Here is a 20489-nt window from a genome sequence, read left to right on the forward strand (position 1 = left end):
TCACTCACTGTACAGTCTATTTTATACACACTTCCCACAACATTCTTTTCTAGAAAAAGTGGCATTTACATGAAGAAAAAAGGCGCAAGATGTGTATTTGGTACAAATTGCTGCTTAGAGGTGATTTGTAACCTCATTCTTGATACTGAAGGCAAATCTCTGAAACTTGAGTCATAGCTTTGTGGGATTTTTTAACAAATATTTATTAGCATTAAATGGAGCTCTGATGTTTTTCTTTTTCTTTGATAGAGGTGTAAGCATGTTTGTTATGCTAACCGGCACATTACCCTTCATGGTGGAACCCTTTAATATCAAGCAACTACATCAAAAGATGTTAATTGGAGAAATCAGCCCTATTCCGTCAGATATCTCCCCTGGTAAAGCACTCCAAGTTTTATAAAGAATACTGATGTATAAAAGGTCTAACCCATGTAGCAAAGTGAATTTAGCAATAACGTAATCTTCTGGAAAATAAAAGGTACCTTTTCCAGTTGCTTTGTTTGCATTTAGAAATAACTTTTTTGTGCCTTAGGCAAGATCTCTTTACCTCAGGCTAGTAGGAAAATAACATTGTTGTCTCTTTAAAAGACCACTATTCTTAGTTCTTCTTTACAGAAGGAATAAAATGTACATTGCTTTTACATAAGTGGAGCAGCTGTGCAGTAAATGAGAACACTGTCGTGTTTAGTATGTCCCACGCTGTGTGTCATAGCCAGGCATTCTTTCCTGTTTTTCCCAAAAATCAGTTATCAGAACCTTAGATAATTTTTCCTGAAGAGCTTATCTTTTGGCTACAGGCAGAACCCACAACACTGAGATAATTAAAGAAATGGGAGGGCTATTTTTGTGAGGAGCTTATTCATATTTTTCATGAGAAAGAACTGAAATACAACATTTTACAATGAATCTTACTGACAATCTTTAATGAGGTACAGTCTATGGAGTCTTTTAGGACAACTGGGAAAGATAGTTCTCAAAAGTTCTAGCCTGAATTACAGCCCATAGTTCTAAAACGCAGAAGTCATGTTAGTGTATATACACTCTGGGTTAGCAGTCTGAAATTTACTTCCTCCAAGCTCAAAATTCTGCTGCTTTACAATGACTCCTATACACCTCTGGCTTTAGTCCCTATTTTCTCTCCACCTGGACTAGCATCTTCTCTGTCGACCATCACCGGCTTGGGCCCCTTCTCACAGCTGTTATCGTGCAGCTTCACTGACCAAGTCAGAAAGCAGAGCAGAATGAGACATGTTCTGCCCAGCTATCTACCAGCATGAGTTCAGATCTCACCATCGTTTTGAGCAGCTTTACTCTGACATTATGCAAGAATGACCCTAGGAACCAAGATTAGCTTCAGCAGCTGCCTGCAGCCAAGTGCTGGGAAGCAGCAGACAGTTCCAGACTAAGCTAGCTGGATCTAGTCCGGAGTTACAGTATCAAGATAATGTGATGATTCTATTTCTTTTTTCTCCCCCAGTAAATGGTATGAGGATATCTACCATAGCTGTCCAGAATGTTTGTACATTAGTCTCTCATTTATCTTTCTTTGGAGATTGGTTGCCAGATAGCAGCTCCATTTTTCTACAAGCCCTCCATAGCTGCAATTATTATATTTCTAATTTTTCTTATTTATGCTATTGTTATAGCTTCTACTAATAAATGCATTATCTCTGCTTTTCTACAAAGCCCACACAGTTAGTGGAAGATTGCGGATAACTCCATTGTTCCCTTGCCCATTGGGAATTTAGTGAGAGAGCAGTAGTAAACAAGCTTTGCATACTTTAAATCTAAGTTCTTCTGAAGGAGATTACAAGTGAAAGGAGCAGTATGTTCCCAGTTTAATGCTCACTTGCCATTTTGCTCATTTCAAAACATCCCCAAGGAATATGGAAGAATTCAGTAGAGTTTTCCCAAGAAGAAAAAAAAGAGAGGGACTTTATGCAGTGTTGGAGCTGAGTGATAGACATACGGGAATGTGTGAACTTTCTCTGTCCCAACTCCAGGAAGCCAAAGTACAACACGTTACCTGAGCACACAGGTCCACCTCCCTCCTTCGATACAGAGAGTTTTATCAATGAGATTAGCTTTTTTGTGTGAGGAACATTAACTTCTGTGTAGTCAGCTGGCACAGAAGTGCCCCTTCTCAGAGCCTTGATCAAATGCTGAGTGAGCACAATGCTGAGATTGCTATTGATGCCGTAGGCTGCATTCACGGGCGTAAATCAAGCAAATTAGGAAGTGAGGTCCAGTGCTGTATCTACAGCAGCAGCTTCCACAGGTCCATAGCATGCCTCCCATCATGGTTTGGCCCATGCTGCCCACCCAACTCAGGTGTCCTTGGGGGAACAGGGTCACCACACAGGACCACAGCAGTTTCAGAAGAGAGCTGGAGCTGATTTATTCAGCAGTCCAGAGGCAGCCCTAGAGACTGGATTTTAGCTGAGTTTCTTACAATGTGGAGAAGCAGGGAAAGTGCCACATTTCTGAAAAAGGAAATTTTGCACTGCCCAAATAATCAGGTATTACTAGTAAACAAGCTATTTCATCTGAATACTGCACAGGAGCTGTACACTTCATGCAGTCCTTACTTGAGCCTGACCCTGCTAAGAGGCCTGGAGTCAAAGAAGCAATAAAAGACAAATGGTTGAACGAAGGCTTCACCAGGAAAATACTGAATGCTGCTACCTATGAGAACAGGTAACAATTTTCACATCTCTCTTCTAGCTTGGGATTTCAGGATTCAGGATTTGGCGGGGGGGGGAAGTGTTGGGGGTTTTAGGAATTTTGTTTGTTTGTTTGTTTTTAGAAGATTTTTGTTATCTGCTCAGGATTGTTCCAAAATGACAGAATTTTATTTCAGAAAACACCACATCAACTTTTCTCACCATGGATAAATTTTATATAAGAGGAAACATCCTCATAGAACTGCTTATATCCATTGTATTGATAATTTTGTTCTCAACATGCCTCACTGGTGCCACTAATTTCTACACAGTGTGCTTCTAATCCTTTCCTGCAAAACTAGGTCTCACATGCCCACCTGAGGGAATGAAATTTTTATATTACACTGAAGTTCTTGTTATTCTAATAATTTTTATTCTCATCCATCTTTGTAACTGGCCTTAACTAGTCTCCATTTTTTCTTAGCAAGCCACTTCACAGTTTAAAATGATTATAAAAGTTTGAAATAGATATGTGCAATATGACACTTCACCTAAATATTGCCAACTTTTGAGATGTTATTGATCTTGGGATATTGGGAGGCTGCCAAGTATACTTTGCATGTCTTTAAATACCTAATTTCAGTGATGGACCTTCTACATCTTCCTCACAGCTGAAAGTAGCTAGTCATGGGTCGAATATTTTGTGACCAGATCATTCTGTAAAAGCCAATAGTTTACACTAATTGAAAAAGAGAGCAATTTGGCCTGTGTAATCTGTACCATCTGCAATGATGTCTACAGGACACATGCAGGTTTTCCTACCACAATCCAGGTGATCCACTGCCAGTCCCAGCCAGGGCTATTAGAAATTTATGCACAATTTGTTCATTTCTCTGAGAATTGCCCACCACTCCTACCTTTGCCTTCCCTCCCCTCAGATGTGTGTGTACCCATTCATATTGAAGTTTGACAAGTTTGAAAAAATGTCTTAGGAGTCTCAGAATCCAAGGCTGTCATATTTCTAAAATGCCTTTACTAGACTTTAATGCTTACAGAAGCCTGTCACCAAAATAATTATGATTGTAACATAACCAGTTTTGCTTCACAATCTGATTTATATAAAAATAAAAATCCTTCTGTACTTTCCTTAGTTCTTTTTTTGCCCTTTGAGATTTTCCTGCCTTTGGGGCTCTTCCTTTCTTCCTACGCACATGCACACACACTATCTCTCTGCTAATCCATTTGAGACTACTGTACTGAGAACCAAAATATACACACTTGATTAAAATGAGAAAATGCTGTTTTCCATCTTTTAATTTTTCAAGCTTAATCCTGGTGGGTGTCCTTTCAGAGTAATCAATTATATCAACAATAGGATATTTAGCAATGCAGTAACAGCCTCAGCCCAGCAGTGTTAGCGTAGCCAGACAGAGGATTTTTGCACAACTGTGTATCATAATCTGTCTGTACAATCGACTTAGCCTACTCCAGCTACATCACAAGAAGTGTGTTGTCCATTTACTGTAAATTCAGACATTGTACCTGGATGCATCATTTGTATTTAAATACTTTTTCCTAATTTTTCAGACTTTGCCCCAGTGAGTTGAATCCTGTTGTTTTAAACTACATGACAGAAATTATGGAGTTCAGTCTTTCAGAAGTTATCAACATTTTAATAAATAACAGACCCTCTCCTGCCATGGCTTCTTATTGCTTATTGCTGAAGAAACTGCTCAGGTACCAGAAAGACCGCAAAAGAGCCCAGGTAAGATATCGTGATCATGACAGGCATAAAGTGCTCCCTGGATTCTTATGAGGAACATCACAACAGCCACACAGCACACGTGCAAAAGGTGGTTGTCCATGGAATGGAGATAAAATTCATCAAAAATAGTAGTGAAATTGCAGATCTGGGTGCAGTCTCAGGAAACCTACGTTCTGGCATTCTCAGAGGTGATTATTTTAAGAGATTTTTTCCCCAGAGATAAATATACCCTTTTTTTATGACTAATGAATTTTAAAAATGGGCTGCTGGTTGTAACAGGATTGAGAATTATTTTGCTTTACATAAAAGATTACTTTTCCATTGGGAAAAGGAGCATTAGCATCTCAGTGACCCGCCATCCCTTCCCTTTCTGACTGGTCCGTGAGGGCCTGATCCAAAGTCTGGGGAAGCGAGTAGGAAGCTGTGAAAGTTGTAAAATCTTTTCCCAGCATCTTTTTTTGTATTTTTACTGCTGTATCTTAGGCTCACACTCCAGCTCTGACTCACTCAGGGACATGGAGTGAGATCAGAGGGGACAAAAGTTTAAAAAATAAATTCAGAAAATTATGGTAATCACTGGTAAGGCCACAATTAGTTAAAAAGGCTGTAAGCTTTTCTTTTACAACCGTCTCCACTAAGGGGTTCACAGCCCAGTCATAAAAATTTTGCTTCAGGCAGAAACTAGGCAGACAGGAAGCCAAATTCCAGCTTCTAACACACAAGTGCAATGGGAAAAGTCTCAGCTACAAAACAACACACATCAGCGATTAGCCTCCTATTCAAAGCCTTCGCCCTGGAGAAGCTGTATTTTGAGAAGGTCCAGTTGACTCCTCTAGAAATTATTCAGATGAGCTTGAGCAGATCCAGATCTCCATCCCAGCACACAGCCCCAAGGTTGCAACAGCCTGTGCAGTGTTTGCAGGCAGAGCCATAACTCAAAAATATGAGTTGGAGAGTGTATGTGTGTGTGCATGCTTAGGGGGAGGAGGCTGTCCTTCACATATGTGATTTTTTCATATTATAATTTTAAATTGGATCTGCTAAATCATAAGTCACTCAAAAAGAGACGTATTGTGAAGGCTATTGACCAGCTTTCTTGAATCTCTGGATGTCAAGCTGATTTACAGCCCCTAGAGATCTAGCCTTCCAGGCAAGTGGTAGTGTTTCACGTCCTCTATGACCTCTTTCAGCATCCTACCCTGGTGGAAGAGGGAAGCGATCATGCGTATAAAGTAAGTTACAAGCTGATTAAGGGGCTGTGTTGCTTCCTGCCACTCCTGGCATCCAAAATGCCCTCTTAAGGCAGAGAGTCAAGCTGAATTCAAGCACAGATGCAAAAAATGGCTCCGATTGTAAGGTAATAACACTACAAATTATTGTTCTGAAGTCCTAGTATATATATATTTCCCAGGCAGGCTGGAGGTTTTGGTAGAGCAAGGAGAAAAAGAGGGGAAGTTTAACAAAGGAATGACTGACATTTCTTTCTCTGTGTTGACATTTTCCAGTCAAAGGTTTAAACCCAAACTGGTACCAACTCAAAATAACCTAGCCAGCTACCAGCTCAAAACAGTGGTGTCTTTCACAGACTGGCTGAGGTTGGCAAGGGACCTCTGTGGGTCACCTGGTCCAACCCCCTCACTCAAGCAGGGCCACCTAGAGCTGGTTGCCCAGGACCATACCCCGATGGCTTTTGAACATCTCCAAGGATGGACACTCCACAGCCTCCCTGGGCAACCTGTGACAGTGCTTGGTCACCCTCACAGTAAAAAAGTGTTTCCCGATGCTCAGAGGGAACCTCCCATGTTTCACTTTGTGCCCACTGCCTCTGGTCCCGTCACTGGGCACCACTGAAAAGAGCCTGGCTCCGTCCTCTTTGCACCCTCTCTTCAGATGTTTGTGAACATTGATGAGATCCCCCTGAGCCTTCCCTTCTGCAGGCTGAACAGTCCCAGCTCTCTCAGCCTTTCCTCATAGGAGAGATGTTCCAGTCCCTTCATCATCTTTGTGGCCCTTGGCCAGACTCTCTCCAGTATGTCCACGTCTCTCTCGTACTGGGAAGCCCAGACCTGGACCCAGCACTCCCGGTGCGGCCTCGCCAGCGCTGAGTAGAGGGGCAGCATCACCTCCCTCGACCTGCTGGCAACACTCCTCCTCATGCAGCCCAGGACACCATTCATTCGCCTTCTTTGCAGCAAGGGCACGTTGCCAGCTCATGATCAACTCGGTGCCCACCAGCACTCCCAGGTCCTTTTCTGCCAAGCTGCTTTCCAGCTGCGCTGTTCCTCCCCAGGAGCAGGACTTCGCACTTCCCCTTGCTGAACTCAACCTAGCAGGAACATGTTTAGCATGTAAACTGTGTACGCACTCTGGGGTCTATTCAGTTGTGTCATATCACAGCTCCCCATTTCTACACCTTCCTTATATCCCTTTCCATGTAGATCCCAGGCGTGCAGTTCTTTCTTCTGCACCACAAAACAATGCTGATCTGCAAATCTTCACAGGTTCAGTCTGGGGACTTCTTAAATTTGCATTTAGACAGACAGAATCTCCCTTTGACAGCTTTGCAGGGAAATGACTCGTTTTTAGGAGATCTTTGCCGAGAACCCGAAATACAGGCACAAGCTAAATGCCTAAATTTGGCAGAGTGGATTCTATCATAAATAATACCTTCTAATATCTGTTACTAAAACATAGAAATTAGGAAATTAGACCAGAACAATTCATACCATCCTTCCATGTTGCTAAAAGTTTGTTTCCTCTTGTTTGTCAGCACAAGGTTTGTAAATGTTACCTTTAAACACATAAACACAAAGCCTGCTACTAGTACCATTTAGAGATTATTCTGTTATCAAAGAATGTTTATAAAACTCATAGTTTTTTTCCCAGTCACTCTACATTGTTTATTTCTTAATTTTGTCCATCTACTTTCCCTTATATTCTTCTGTATTATGAAAATTAATATTTCTTCCCTGCTAGTAGTTAGGCTCTGCAACTATTTTTAGTTAATAATGATCACTGCTCAGTTGTTTCTTATTCAAGCCTTTTACACAATTAACCTGTGCAACCACTCCTCCCAGGAGCTCTTTTAAATCATGACTGTCAATGCTACCACCTTATGTCAGTTTCTCCAATGTTCAATAACATTCGTGTTGCCCAGAAAGGTTGGTGTTTGGGCAAAAAGAGGGGAGAGAGAGGGGAAGGCTGGCTAAGAAATTAATTTGGGCGTTCTTACTCAATGCTCTTATTTTTCCACTATCCTCTGGCCTGTTCTTCAGCAAAAGCTACTTTATGCACATGCTTACACAATGGCAAAACTTAGCCCTAAGCGTATGCAAAGTATATAGGGAAAAGAAAAAGAATGCATCTCTTGGATCCCAAGGCGGAGCCCCACACGGGTGGCATGACGTTTTTGGGCAGAGGCAGAGCTCCCCTGGAGCCTAGCCCACGCTGCGCTGGCGCAGCTCTCGGAGGAGGCAGCTGGCAGGGCATTATCTTGGGGGGAGGATTCTCTGCTTTGGTCTAAAAGAGGCCAAATTCAACCACCTCTTTGGCAGTCTGCAATGCACTTATCCGACCACCCGGCCACAGAGAGTTGAAACCAAGGAAGAAGCGTAAAGATTAACAGAGTGTGAGGGGGAAATTTCCAAGTTTTTCTTCATCTTCTTGAGTTCCTGATAATGTTACTGGAGCTTAATTACAACAGCATGGGTATTTGATATTTGTATTACAAATTATGCCAAGGATATTTCAAAATGCATAGATAGATGTTCTTTCTATTCTGTATAATGCCAACTATTTGCTATTTATTACTAGCAGTGTGTGATCTGTCTTTAAATCACATAATTTCCTTTCAGCTCTCCAGATCTTGCAAATGTATGCATCTGCTTTAACTTTAAGTATGTGAATAGTTTCACTGAGCTCAACAAGACAATTTGTGTGCATAAAATTAAAGCACAAAAATAAGCATTTACATCTAAATGAGTGCAAATTTAGATCTAAATGACCAAAACAGATAAGTAACAACTAACAGTCACAGGCAAAATGAAGTACCCTGAAAACAAGTTGCCATTCATTTACATTACTTCTGTCTAGGACCATAGAGGCTATTGCATATTCTTGTCTGCCTATGAAGAGATATTTACAGACAGCTAATATTTATAAAGGAGTAAATTTTCGGTAAAAAAAATACTCCAGTATTTTTGAGCAAATTAAAAACCTCCCCTCTGTAAATTGTAGAGAAAGTTGGCATCTGGCTCTTCTGAAAATTCTGTCCAAAAAGAATCAAGCATATCAAATATCAACACAAACAAAAAAGTATTTGCATTCATGACAATGCTCATGAATAACATGCAATAAAAAAATCCACCAACACGATCAACCCAAAACATTGTTTGGAATTCAAACACATATTCACAAACCACTGCGTTCAACTCATTCCAGGCAGCAGACTACGCTATGATTTTTCACACAATACTGAAGAAACATACAATTTCCTGGGGACAAATTTTCAGCAGAACTTCTAATCTACAACTGCAAAAAAGTCTGTGGAAATTATTTTTCATGTACAAAACCCCTGTTTGAAAAACCAGTGCAAGTCATTGTATTTGCAACTCCTTGTATACACAAGTTAACATTTGTACATGCAAATAATAGTTTTGGTGGATGCAAACAGATGTGATTCTCATTTTTCTGGGTGCAATTAGAGAAGTCTGCTGAAAGCTTGACCCTGAAAAAAGCATAAGATCCTTCCCGTGTTCAAATTTGAGCCATAAGTCATTGAATAAACTTAAAACACACCCTGTCCTTTTATGCATCGTAATTTCTCCAAGCAATGTATTTACATTTTATGTGTTCTGTTGTAGAAGAGGGAGCCTTAATGATTACAATTTGCCATCCAGAACTTTATAGCTAGTCCTTGCAGAAAATAGCATTTCTGCCAAAAAGCTTCCTGCCCAGGTGCTTAACCAATTAGCTCTTAAGAGGTCTGGCAGTAAAACCAGTCATGGCAAGTTTTCTGATATACTGTATATAAGGTGACAGCTTGCAAAATGTAAGATGAAAATTTGTTTTCTTAACTAGCAGTGTGTAAAATCCTGGGAGACTATTTGATTGCATAGCCTAAAATGCTTATGACATCTCAAATTCCCAATTGATCGAGTGTGGTTTTAGCAATATGTTGTCAACTTAAACATATTGTGTTTCTTTTTATAAATACTTTAAAAATAATTTCCTTAATTGTGATTGGGTGCTGCAAATATGTATGAAGGATGGAGTAACCCCACAAGTTTGAGGTTTGGGGCCCTTCAACTTTTTCCAAACATTTTTGTTAACTCACAAAATACACACAAGCTTTCAAAAGTGCCTTTTCTCCACAAATTACACCCACTTTTTAGAATGGCATGTTAGATTTAGAACATATTTTTCACAAGGGGAGTAATTTGCAATGCAGAGAATAGAAGAAAACAATGAAAGATAACTATACCATAGTAAAACAAATGAGTTCTCCAATTCTGGAAGCAAGAAGTTTGTATTACGTGGTGATGGCAGTGAAAAGATCAAAACTCACTACAGAAAATCCTTGAAGTGGTAGCTGCATAATGACAAAGTGGGTCTGTCAAAAATGATACAGAGAACATACAAAAAAGCTTGGTATTGAACTGGAATATCCATGTGGGTAGTCAATACATTTCAGAAATTTCATCTTCAGGAGTGCCAGACCTGAGGGAAGATGGTCTTTGGCAGAAGCAGTACATGGGACTTAGTACCATAGAAGTGGATTTATTTCACTGTTCAGCCCTTGCATTTTAACAAGGTTTTGATACCTGAAACTCAGTGTGCATGAGGCTACCATAGTGAGGACTCTGAAAACTTGGATCATGGGATAGGCAAATGTACTACATATGAGAACACACCCCCTCGTGCATGTAGGATGCACATAGGAGTAAGGGTGATGGCACTGCAGCAGGAGGGAGTCCTGGAGCCCATGTTCATGTCAGAAGGCTCAGTCCTGTTACCACAGCTCCATGGAGGTCTTCCTGCTGCAATCCCACTGCAAAACCTTTCCAGGACTGGGCTAGCCCTGTGCTGACTGCCTCTCCTCACAGCAGACAGCAACAGTCCCACAATAATCTTCCTCCTGGATCTGGGGATAGCTCAAAGCATCCTGTAATGTTTTTGCTTTGCAGCATGAGCTCTGTGGTACCCTGGTCTCCCTTAGACATCTATTAGCAGACTTTGTGAGCCATAAGCCTTGAAGGAAGACCTACGGGCTCTCCAGAGGTAGTGTTCTAGTCTCCAGTGGGTTTTCAGGAAAACTTGCTCCCTATGGCCTCTGTGGTAAAAGGCAGGGTCTGCCAGCCCCTGTGCAGCTGGGTTTCAGGAAGAAACTCTGCCATGGGGTCTGCTGAGATGAAAAGTTGGTGTGTGGAACTAAGGCTTGTGTGAAAACAAGATTTCCCATTGCCCGTGTTATACTGTGATATCCTTTAAAGTTCAAGATGCTTTTTTGTTCCATACTAATTGAATGCTGTCCCATCATTTTGCAGAGGGAGAATGAAGTAAAAAAACACAATGTTAATCCTGATAAACATTTGAATGAGGAGTCAGAAATTCAGATTTCCCAGAAGGCTGAAATGGACACTCTGGAAAACCTCAGGAGTTATGGCAATAGGGCATTTCCTTCTGTACTAAGCCTGGCAGTGCCAGATGCTATTCAAGAAGATGAGATTGCAATTAGATTGGAAAACCAAGAAAACTTGCCAGAAGGTAATGCTCTGAAATATAGTCTCGGCATCTTAGTCTGAAAGGGTACTAGGGTATCTGTCTTGGGGGAAAAAAAGGGAACACAATTTCTGAAAATGCTATAGAAATATCCTTCCACTTTGTTTTGAAATTACAAGTATTTTGAGCAATTGTTTCCCAGCCCCAAGTTTGGTGATTGATTTAATTTTGATCAGGTGAAAAAATTAGCAGGTGAACACCTGATCCACTTCATACTCTGCAGGTACTGATTACAAATAACTGTTCTGTGTCATTGGGCAGGTTAGTTCCTCTATGAGTCACCCTGGGATGGTACTAGTACATCAAGGCACTTCCAAGAACAGACATTTATGATTAAAAAAAAGGAAATTATTTACATTCCCAAGATTAACGTGGGCATGGCGCAAGTGTCACAACTTCACTATACTCAAGAAGGGGTTGCACTCGCATATATGGCATCATTTTCCGTAGTCTCAAAAATATAGAAGATGCACAGTACTGGATAATCAGAGTCCAGATCTGAATTTAGACTTATTTCTGCTCCTAGTCCATATTGCATGCCCACAGCTATTTGCATATGTGGCATGGTTAAATGAATGTGATATAGCACCAGAAGCATAGATGAATAATAGTCACTAAAATTAAGCCACACAACTTTATGCTGAGATGCTCATTTAAGACTGTTTATCCAACCAAAAAAACTGCCGATTGCCTACCTGCAGATCACCATTTGCTTTAAATACTTGGTGCTAAATTTCTACTAATTTCTACTAGAAATACTAAATTTCTTTCTATGTCAAAATCTACTTTTATTTATGCCTTTACAAGTACTGACTTTTTTATTACGGGATGAAGCTGTTTTGATATGAACATGTTATTTTTCTTGAAAATATCATTTTCACAGGAGCTGATCTGATTTATTCTATATTCTATTTAGTTTCCAAATTTGCAGGCAGAGAGTTGGTCCACCTTGGACCTCCTAAATCACCAAGCAAAAGTACACCAAGTGAGCCCATTTATCAGCCACTTTTGGACTTCCAGGAGAATGTGAATGATTTTGAAGACTTGACTGAAGACGAAAACCCATGTCTTCATGAGAAATCACCATCCACACCAACAGATAACCAACCTCCGTCTTCAAACATCCAAGCAATGACATGTACAAGCAAAGCACCTCGCAGGTTGCTAATAGAAAACAGAATTATTACCAGAAGTCCTTTGTCTCATCAGGACATGAGGTTTAAAGATCTTCTGAAGGCAGTACATGACAATATTCATATCCCAACACAGTGGCACCTTGATGAAGAGGGGACTGACGTCCTCATGATTGACCCTCTCCAGCTGTCACCTTTCCCCAGGCTGCGACAAGCTGCCCTGAGAGAAAACCCAGCTAGAAAGATTTCCTGGCTAGGGACATCACAGCAACATACAAGTATCTGCCCTCTGGTTTTATGTAAAAGTTCAAAACCACCAGCCTCCCCCATGTCCCAACAGCAAACATTTACCATAAGAAGTATGAGGCAGTCTAAAGAAAAGCCAACCCATTTTTTCAACAAGAAAACTAAGAAAAACTTTGTCCAACTCAGACACATACCTAAAACTACAGATTTAAATCTTCCAGTTTTATCTCCACCATATCAAACCAGGTTGGGGAAAAATGCAGAGATTCTAAGGTTAAATTTTGCATAAATAAAACACGCACAGAGCATCAGAAGAAAATAGGACGAAGGGGCAGGAAAGAAATAAAGATGGAGAGAAACAGAGAGCAAGAAACGGAAGGCAGGAGAGAGAAATCCAATCTTAAAATGAGACACCTCCAAACACAAAGAAGAATGATATGACTTAAGCTGTGTATCCTCTGATACTCATCAAACATTGGGCTACAAATTTTGCAGAGTTCACCAAAGACACAGAAAAACGGATGCCACTATAATAGTACAACATCAAGCATGTTTAAGCAAAAAAGTGGACACTGCAGGCAGAAGATATGATATTAAATATTTTGTATCAATACATGTTGTCCCAAACTTGTGTCGCTTGTACTTATACATTTCATTCAGGAAATAAACCTGGTGAGGCAATTTTCATTAAGCTGTGAGCATAATGCAGAAGGTAAACAAACAGTAACAATGGTGGAATAATTGATTTTGGGGGGATTGTAGTAATAAACAAAATAGTCATGGCACTGATCTTTTATTTATTTATTTATTAGTTTTAACTGTGTGTATTCTAATTAATGGAGACTAGGCAACCTAACTCCCCTGAAAGGAACAAATGAATACATTTTCCTTGTAAATTTAGCAGCTTAATTAGGACTGCCTATTTGTAACTGTGTGCCTTTGCAACATTTCTCCCTTACTACTGAAAATATGCATTTGCTTTCAGTTTCAATGACTGATGCTTCTTAGTTAGATTTTCATAGTACTAAGCTTTGAGCCGGATTCTGTCCTCAAACCAGTTTTATATCACTTTAAATCCCTTAAATTCAACAGATTTGAACTTGATTGACTCCAACAGAGGTAAGGATACAATGGGAATCTGCATGTTTACTGCTCTGTCAGCTCACATGTAGACGTAAAAGATGTGCAAACTGTTTCTAAGTAACACCAGATAGATATACAAAGAACAGCAGCAAGAAAAAGCCGCAGAAGGCAGCATAATCCTAGGAGCTAAACCCAAGGCTTTTATCTGACAAGCACCGTGGTAAGCCTTTGATCACACCAAGCGGGATCAAACCTGTGGTCCCATTTTACTCTGTCTTGCCTTCCCCAACGCGCCAGGACCAAATCGACGGGGTGAGCTCTTCATGGTCCACGCAGCTCCTGCACAAGCGTGCCGCACCGCCTCGGTGAGGGCAGCTTATGCAGACCTGCGTGGGTGCCAGCCACTCCGACCTCTCTTCGGCTGGGCTGAAACAGCTACTGTGGAGCCCTGCTCTCAGCCAGCCCTGAAACAACTTCTGAATAACAGAGCTGGTTTTAACTCAGTACATCTTTGCTGACCGGGCTTACAGGGCAAGTCCAGAGCTGCAGCTGAAGAGCTGGAGAGGAAGGATGGGTCGTGTAAGCAGGAATTTATTGCACCAGCTTCACCACTTAAGAAATCATACTGTGTAACTTTGTCCTGTGAGCGTGTGGCTGCAAGTCAGACGTGCCACCTGAGCTTGCAGCTGAGCTAGGTGGAAAAGCTAGTGCCTCTGCCTGTTGTTTTTCTCCAAAGCTTTAAGTCTCCTCAGAGCATAACAGCTCATGCAGTCACTCCAAAATCTAGTTGATCAGAATGATAGAGGTTGGAAAGAAACTTACTATTAAAAATGCTTGGAGACCCCAGCACAATTTGGCAGAATGTGGCCAGGAAGCAGATAGATACACATGTGGCATCTGCACTCCTCTGCTCAGAGGGCAAGGAAGAACCACTGGTCCCTGGACAGGGGCAGGTGGCAGGGAAGCTCAAATCCAGCAGTTTCACTTATGCAGACCTGAGGTAATGAGCAGCACAGGGGCCATTTGCTCTGCTTATAACTCTGGCACCATGCAATTCAGAACCTAGAGGTAGCTGAGTGATTTCCAGATAATGTTTTTCTCAGAAAGTCTGATTTCCTTAGAATTTAGAAAATGTTTATGTCTCAAAAATATTTTTAGCTTTGAATTGCCCTTACAAAACACTTTTTCTTTGAATATACAGTTTGAAACAAATTATTTCAGCTATAAGTTGACATTTCAATTTACTGTTTCCTTTCCCAATACTGAAGTGCTTCATTCTGACCATAAATGCCTAAAAGCTTTTTCCTCAACATCATTTCTTTCTGAGAAAAATTTCTTTCCTTGACACTTTTTAATATTTTGTCTTTATACTTCAATTCCAGATGACAATAATGTCAAAATGCTCTGACTTTTTTCAACGAGTCGAAACTCCATTTTTCCAAACAGCTTTACTACCATCTTGCAGCTCCTTCATGAGCCCTCAGAGACAGGAGAGCAAGAGGAGCTTATGCTTCTCCTTCACCAAGTCAGTCCAGGTGTGCCTATGTAGGTGCCAAGCAGACAACAGCTGCAGGAGAATACCCATTCCCCACTAAAACAAAGCCCAGAAAGATCAGTGTTAAGTGACTGTGCACCATGACCCAAGTGCAGAAGAGCCAGCTCTTCCTGGAGGAGCTCCAAACTATGATGCCTTCATCTTCCCGTGGCCTCAGCTGCCTCCAGCCCAGCCTCTGCTCTGGCTGCAGCAGAGGACAGGGATTTCCAAGGGGTGAGACACTTACCAGCGATCAGAGAAAACATCAAGCCTTTGTGGGGTCCCTGCCACCTCCCTATTCTTTCCATCTTCAAGGTAATATGGTTCTGTGGTGGGTTGACCCTGGCTGGACACCAGGTATCCACCAAAGCCACTCTATCACTCCCCTTCTCAGCTGGACAGGGGAGAGAAAATATAACAAAAGGCTCTAGTGGGTTGAGATAAGGACAGGGAGAGATCACCCACCAATTACTGTCACGGGCAAAACAGACTCAACTTGGGGAAATTAGTTTAATTTATTACCAATCAAAACAGAGTAGGATAATGAGAAAATAAAACTAATCTTAAAACACCTTCCTCCTACCCCTCCCTTCTCCCCAGGCTCAACTCCACTCCTGGTTTTCTCCACCTCCTCCTCACCAGCAGTGCAGGGGGACGGGGAATGGGGGTTGGGGTCAGTTCATCACAGGTTGTCTCTGCTGCTCCTTCCTCCTCAGGGGCAGGACTCCACAGTCCTCCCCTGCCCCAGCGTGGGGTCCCTCCCATGGGAGACAGTCCTCCACGAACTTCTCCAACATGGGTCCTTCCCATGGGCTGCAGTTCTTCATGAACTGCTCCAGCGTGGGTCCTTTCTGCAGGCTGCAGTCCTTCAGGAGCACACTGCTCCAGCGTGGGTCCCCGTGGGGTCACAAGTCCTGCCAGAAAACCTGCTCCAGCGTGGGCTCCTCTCTCCACGGGGCCACAGGTCCTGCCAGGAGCCTGCTCCAGCACGGGGTTCCCACGGGGTCACAGCCTCCTTCGGGTATCCCCCTGCTCCTGTGTGGGGTCCTCTCTCCCCAGGCTGCAGGTGGAGATCTGCTCCACCGTGGACCTCCCCAGGCTGCAGGGGGACAGCCTGCCTCACCGTGGTCTTCCCCATGGGCTGCAGGGGAATCTCAGCTCTGGTGCCTGGAGCACCTCCTGCCCTCCTTCTGCACTAACCTGGGGGTCTGCAGGGCTGGTGCTCTCACATCTTCTCACTTCTCTCTCCAGCTGCAGTTTCTGTTCAGCAGCAACTTTTTTCCCTTCTTAAATGTGTCATCACAGAGGCGCTACCACCATCGCTGATGGACTCAGCCTTGGCCAGCGATGGGTCCGTCTTGGAGCCGGCTGGCATTGGCTCTGTCAGACGTGGGGGAAGCTTCTAGCAGCTTCTCACAGAAGCCACCCTTGTAGCCCCTCCACTACCAAAACCTGGCCATGCAAACCCAATACAGGTTTCTTATTTCTAGGAGTGGTTTACTAAAAAATAAGGCAATATCCCTTCTTCTGCCCTGTCTGGCCCTTTAAAGGTCACAGTGCTGAAATAAATGTTTCTTCAACATGCCACAGCTGAGTATTGCTTTATGGACATCATGTAGAGAGAAAAGAGATTTTCTACCTTTTGCTTTCCATATACTCATTTAAGGACTAGCTTCAGCCTGGCCTTCTCCTGAGCTGTTCCAACACCTCTGAAACATATATCTGCAGCTAACACAGAGCAGCCATATCTGAGCAGGACCACTCATCAACCATGGATATTAACACTTTGAAATAAAAGCCCCTCATTCCTGGAGGGGAGAAGGAAGGAGTGCAGTTAACGGGTCAATGCCATAAAAGCGGGTCCGATAACGTAGCACATGACGATGGAAACACCTTCAGGCAGCCAGACTGCCTGGGTGGCCCAGGCAGGGAGATGGTGCCAATATTTTAACAAGTGGCTCCCACAAAAACGTTTTCCTTCAGCAGGTGATAAATTTATGCTTCAGGGATGTGAAGTCTGCAGAAAGAAGTGAGGGGCTCTGCAATCTGCCCTTTTATTTAACAATGTAAATTAAAAAATATGCTTCTAACTAAGGAAGGGGACATCGCTGCTTGGCAAGAAAATATACATTAAGACACACTTGGCCAGAAATGCACTGAGTCATGCAGAGGAGTGTTTGACCAGTGCAATTCATGTGGGGGGACAGGAGGGAGCTGAACACCTTGCACAGGAGTCCCACAGCATGCTACTTCAGGAATGGTTATTGAAAATACCTAACACTGAGTAAAGTCTTATTACAACCCTGATAAAAAGCCAATGCTAATAAGATGCAAGGCAAGGTGAAGTGGGATAGCAAGGCTTTCACACATCCTTTCTCACATCTGGTAGCAGAAATGAAACAACAGGCTCCCAAAGAAACAGCTTCTGAAGGAGCATTTAGCTACTTCATTACATCTATAGCAGTCCCTTGTACAAACAAACTTCGCACAGAGTCTCTGCTGGGACTGACACTGGATCTTTAGGTCCTTCAAGTCAGTCTCTATAAGTGGATCCTGCTATTTGCATGGTCTGTCAATGCAATCATGAGAGATTCCCAGCCCTCCATTTCATAGGTTTTCCATTTACACATAGGAAATGGCACCTTTTACTTCTATCCTGTTTCTGAGCCATATTAATAAGTTCAACTGCTTTATGTATTACCAGTTTCAACACTGTTCTGCTTTTCAAATCACAACTGTTTTCATGTCAGCAAAAGAATTTCAAACCACAGGAAATTCTGGGGATGAAGTACAAATATACACTTAGAAAAAGCTATCAGGAAGCAGAATCAAACCTACAGTTGGAAAAATATGAAAAAAATGTCACTGCTTTCACACTGCACTTTTAATTTCATCATTCTTTAAACACATAAATGAACAAGATTAATAATTCAGCCAGTAAAGGAATTTCTGTTTAGCCTCTGAGAAATCCCTGAATAATTCAGAAGTTCTGACATTAGATAGCCTTTGTCATGCTGACCCATCCACCCTGGGTAAAACACTGAAGAGAGATCCAAGTGACTGACCCATTCTCTCACAGCTGTCTCACATTACAGCTTATGAACAACAAAACTCTGCAAATCAGAAGCTCACAAAAACAGAGAAAGCAGCTCGTGTTCACCTGTTGTCTGTGCCAGCAAGATGATGAGAAAGGGCAAACAGGAGCATTTTGCTCATTCCTTATAAACAGGGTGTTAAAACTACAACACCTGATCTGCAGCCCAAGGAAATCCACTCCTTTGACTTGCCCGGGCTTTAATCTTAGGATATGTGTTAACGGTTTAAGAAATTCAGAAGATATTCATCATACAAAAACCATTTTAAAAGAAATCAGTGTTTGCCAAACTGAAAGTGAGCTTGAGAAATATATAAACACGTTTTCTTCCATAAAGCAGCACTTACAATTTTTTATGTTCCTTATATGTAACATACATTTGCCTCACCCATATATCTGAAATGAAAAATCTTTCAGCATCATAATGACAATGACTACATATACTTTTCCTCTCTTTCACCACTTTTTCAGTTCTGGTTGTTGGTTTGGGTTACAGATTACATAGATGGATACTACAGAAAAATGTTAAGGTAGTGAACTTAAGAAACATTGTCTTCTTAAGAATAAATATTTGAGATTTCTGCTAGGACTTCTGACATAAATTATTCCAGCATGAGAATCAGTAGAGACCTTCCCACCAAGTCCACCATTTTCCTGGCTGTAGTGTTTGGGCTCCAGTCCCTTATACATGCATATTTTGTGGCTAATCCATTAGAGAGAAAGCGAGAGGAGACTTTCAGGAAAGAGCTATTTCCAGCTAGGAAGGAGCTATCATAGAAGTTAAGATGTCTACCACCACTCAGGAGAGCAGGCAGAGGGGCAAAGGGAACAAACAGAGCTAAACACCATGAGGCATACTCAGGTTGAGATTTTGAGGAGCAGTAGGGTCCTGCAGTGGGATGTCACTTACCCAATGTTAAATAGAGAAGACATCTCTGACTAAGCTGGTTGTCTAGACTCCTTTGTTGTCAATTGAGATTATGAACATCTGGAAAAGAGGGAAAGTAAATTAGTTTTGGAGCTCCTTGGACAGAGTCTTCAAAGGCTGCCCAACTGCAATGCAATAAGGATGACTTGATCCAGCATTTTGGTCTTTGAGTTTCCACAGACTGGGGAATAAATACAGAGCATTCATCTCATCTCATGAACATTATAGCCAGCAGGACTCTTTCCTGACCTCCACAGGAGCACAAAAGTAAGAGTTCTAAGTCTGTACTGGAGCATGTATCAAAGGCTCAGAAAGGTAGAAGGGAGGATCAAATGGGTCCTTAAACCTCAACAGCTGCTTCTAGGCAGGCAGATATTTTACTTGGGACATCTGTATTTAGTAACTGTAACAGCTTTCTGAGGCCAGCAAGAAGACTGGAAGCCACTCTTTACAAATCCTTTCTTAGAAAGCAATTCCTCTGTAAAGCAGAAAGCGAGTATTCCCCTATTTAGACAAAAGAAGGATTTAAATATCAAGCCTATCCATTGTAGCAGCTCAAGCAGGCAATGAAAAGCATGAGGGACTATGTTACACAAGTCTTTTCTATGCTAATAAATACTTAACTCACATCAGCAGTTTCTACAGTACACTTCAATGGGACCAGAAAGGAAAGCAAGTGTTCCCCCAGCAAAGGAGGAGCCCTTTCGTTCAGATCTTCAGGGTGTCTTTCCAGCGAAGTTCTGCATACAAGCCCTTGTGGGTATGGCAGTATTTCAAACTACCAAGAGGTCTCTTTCACAGAACACAGCCTATACATCTGCCAGACAGCCACTCTTAGCCAGCCTACACCCTTTCCTAGCATAATCGCGAATTCCCACATTACAGAGACCCTGCTCTTTCTAGGCATTTCTACTTGCTGCTTCCCATATGCTTTAATAACTCAGCATCTCTCCTGCAACTAAGCCAAAAAATAACTCCCCAAGATGATTGACATATAAGCCACATACATTTACAGGCCTTTACACGTAGGGTAACATAGAGAGGTGCGAAGGATATGCTGTTACACGATGGATATGAAAGGTCAAATGACACATTCTGTGTTTGTGCATAATGCCTCACTTTTATTGCTGCGAGACCATTCCCCTCCTTGGACATTCAGTGAGATAGACAAGTCATAGAGATGATTATACAGTACCAGCTCAAGCTGTTTTGTTATGACATCCTTTTAGAGAAAGAAAACCATGTTCCAGTCACTTCGCTGCT

At 41.9% G+C, this 20489-nt stretch overlaps 1 protein-coding gene across 1 annotated transcript in view; it reads left to right on the plus strand.

The window, feature by feature from the left end:
* The window catches only part of LOC142039894 (hormonally up-regulated neu tumor-associated kinase-like), an 85681-nt gene that overhangs the window by 11378 nt on the left and 53814 nt on the right, over positions 1-20489 (plus strand). Inside the window, exons 5-10 of the mRNA XM_075047020.1 lie at positions 250-377; positions 2562-2697; positions 4251-4428; positions 10974-11193; positions 13680-13706; positions 14586-14670. Of these exons, the coding sequence (XP_074903121.1) occupies positions 250-377; positions 2562-2697; positions 4251-4428; positions 10974-11193; positions 13680-13706; positions 14586-14670 (774 nt within the window). The remainder of the gene's footprint in view (positions 1-249; positions 378-2561; positions 2698-4250; positions 4429-10973; positions 11194-13679; positions 13707-14585; positions 14671-20489) is intronic.

The sequence above is a fragment of the Buteo buteo genome, chromosome 15, assembly GCF_964188355.1.
Source record: "Buteo buteo chromosome 15, bButBut1.hap1.1, whole genome shotgun sequence".
In the NCBI taxonomy this organism is placed as follows: Eukaryota; Metazoa; Chordata; class Aves; order Accipitriformes; family Accipitridae; genus Buteo; species Buteo buteo.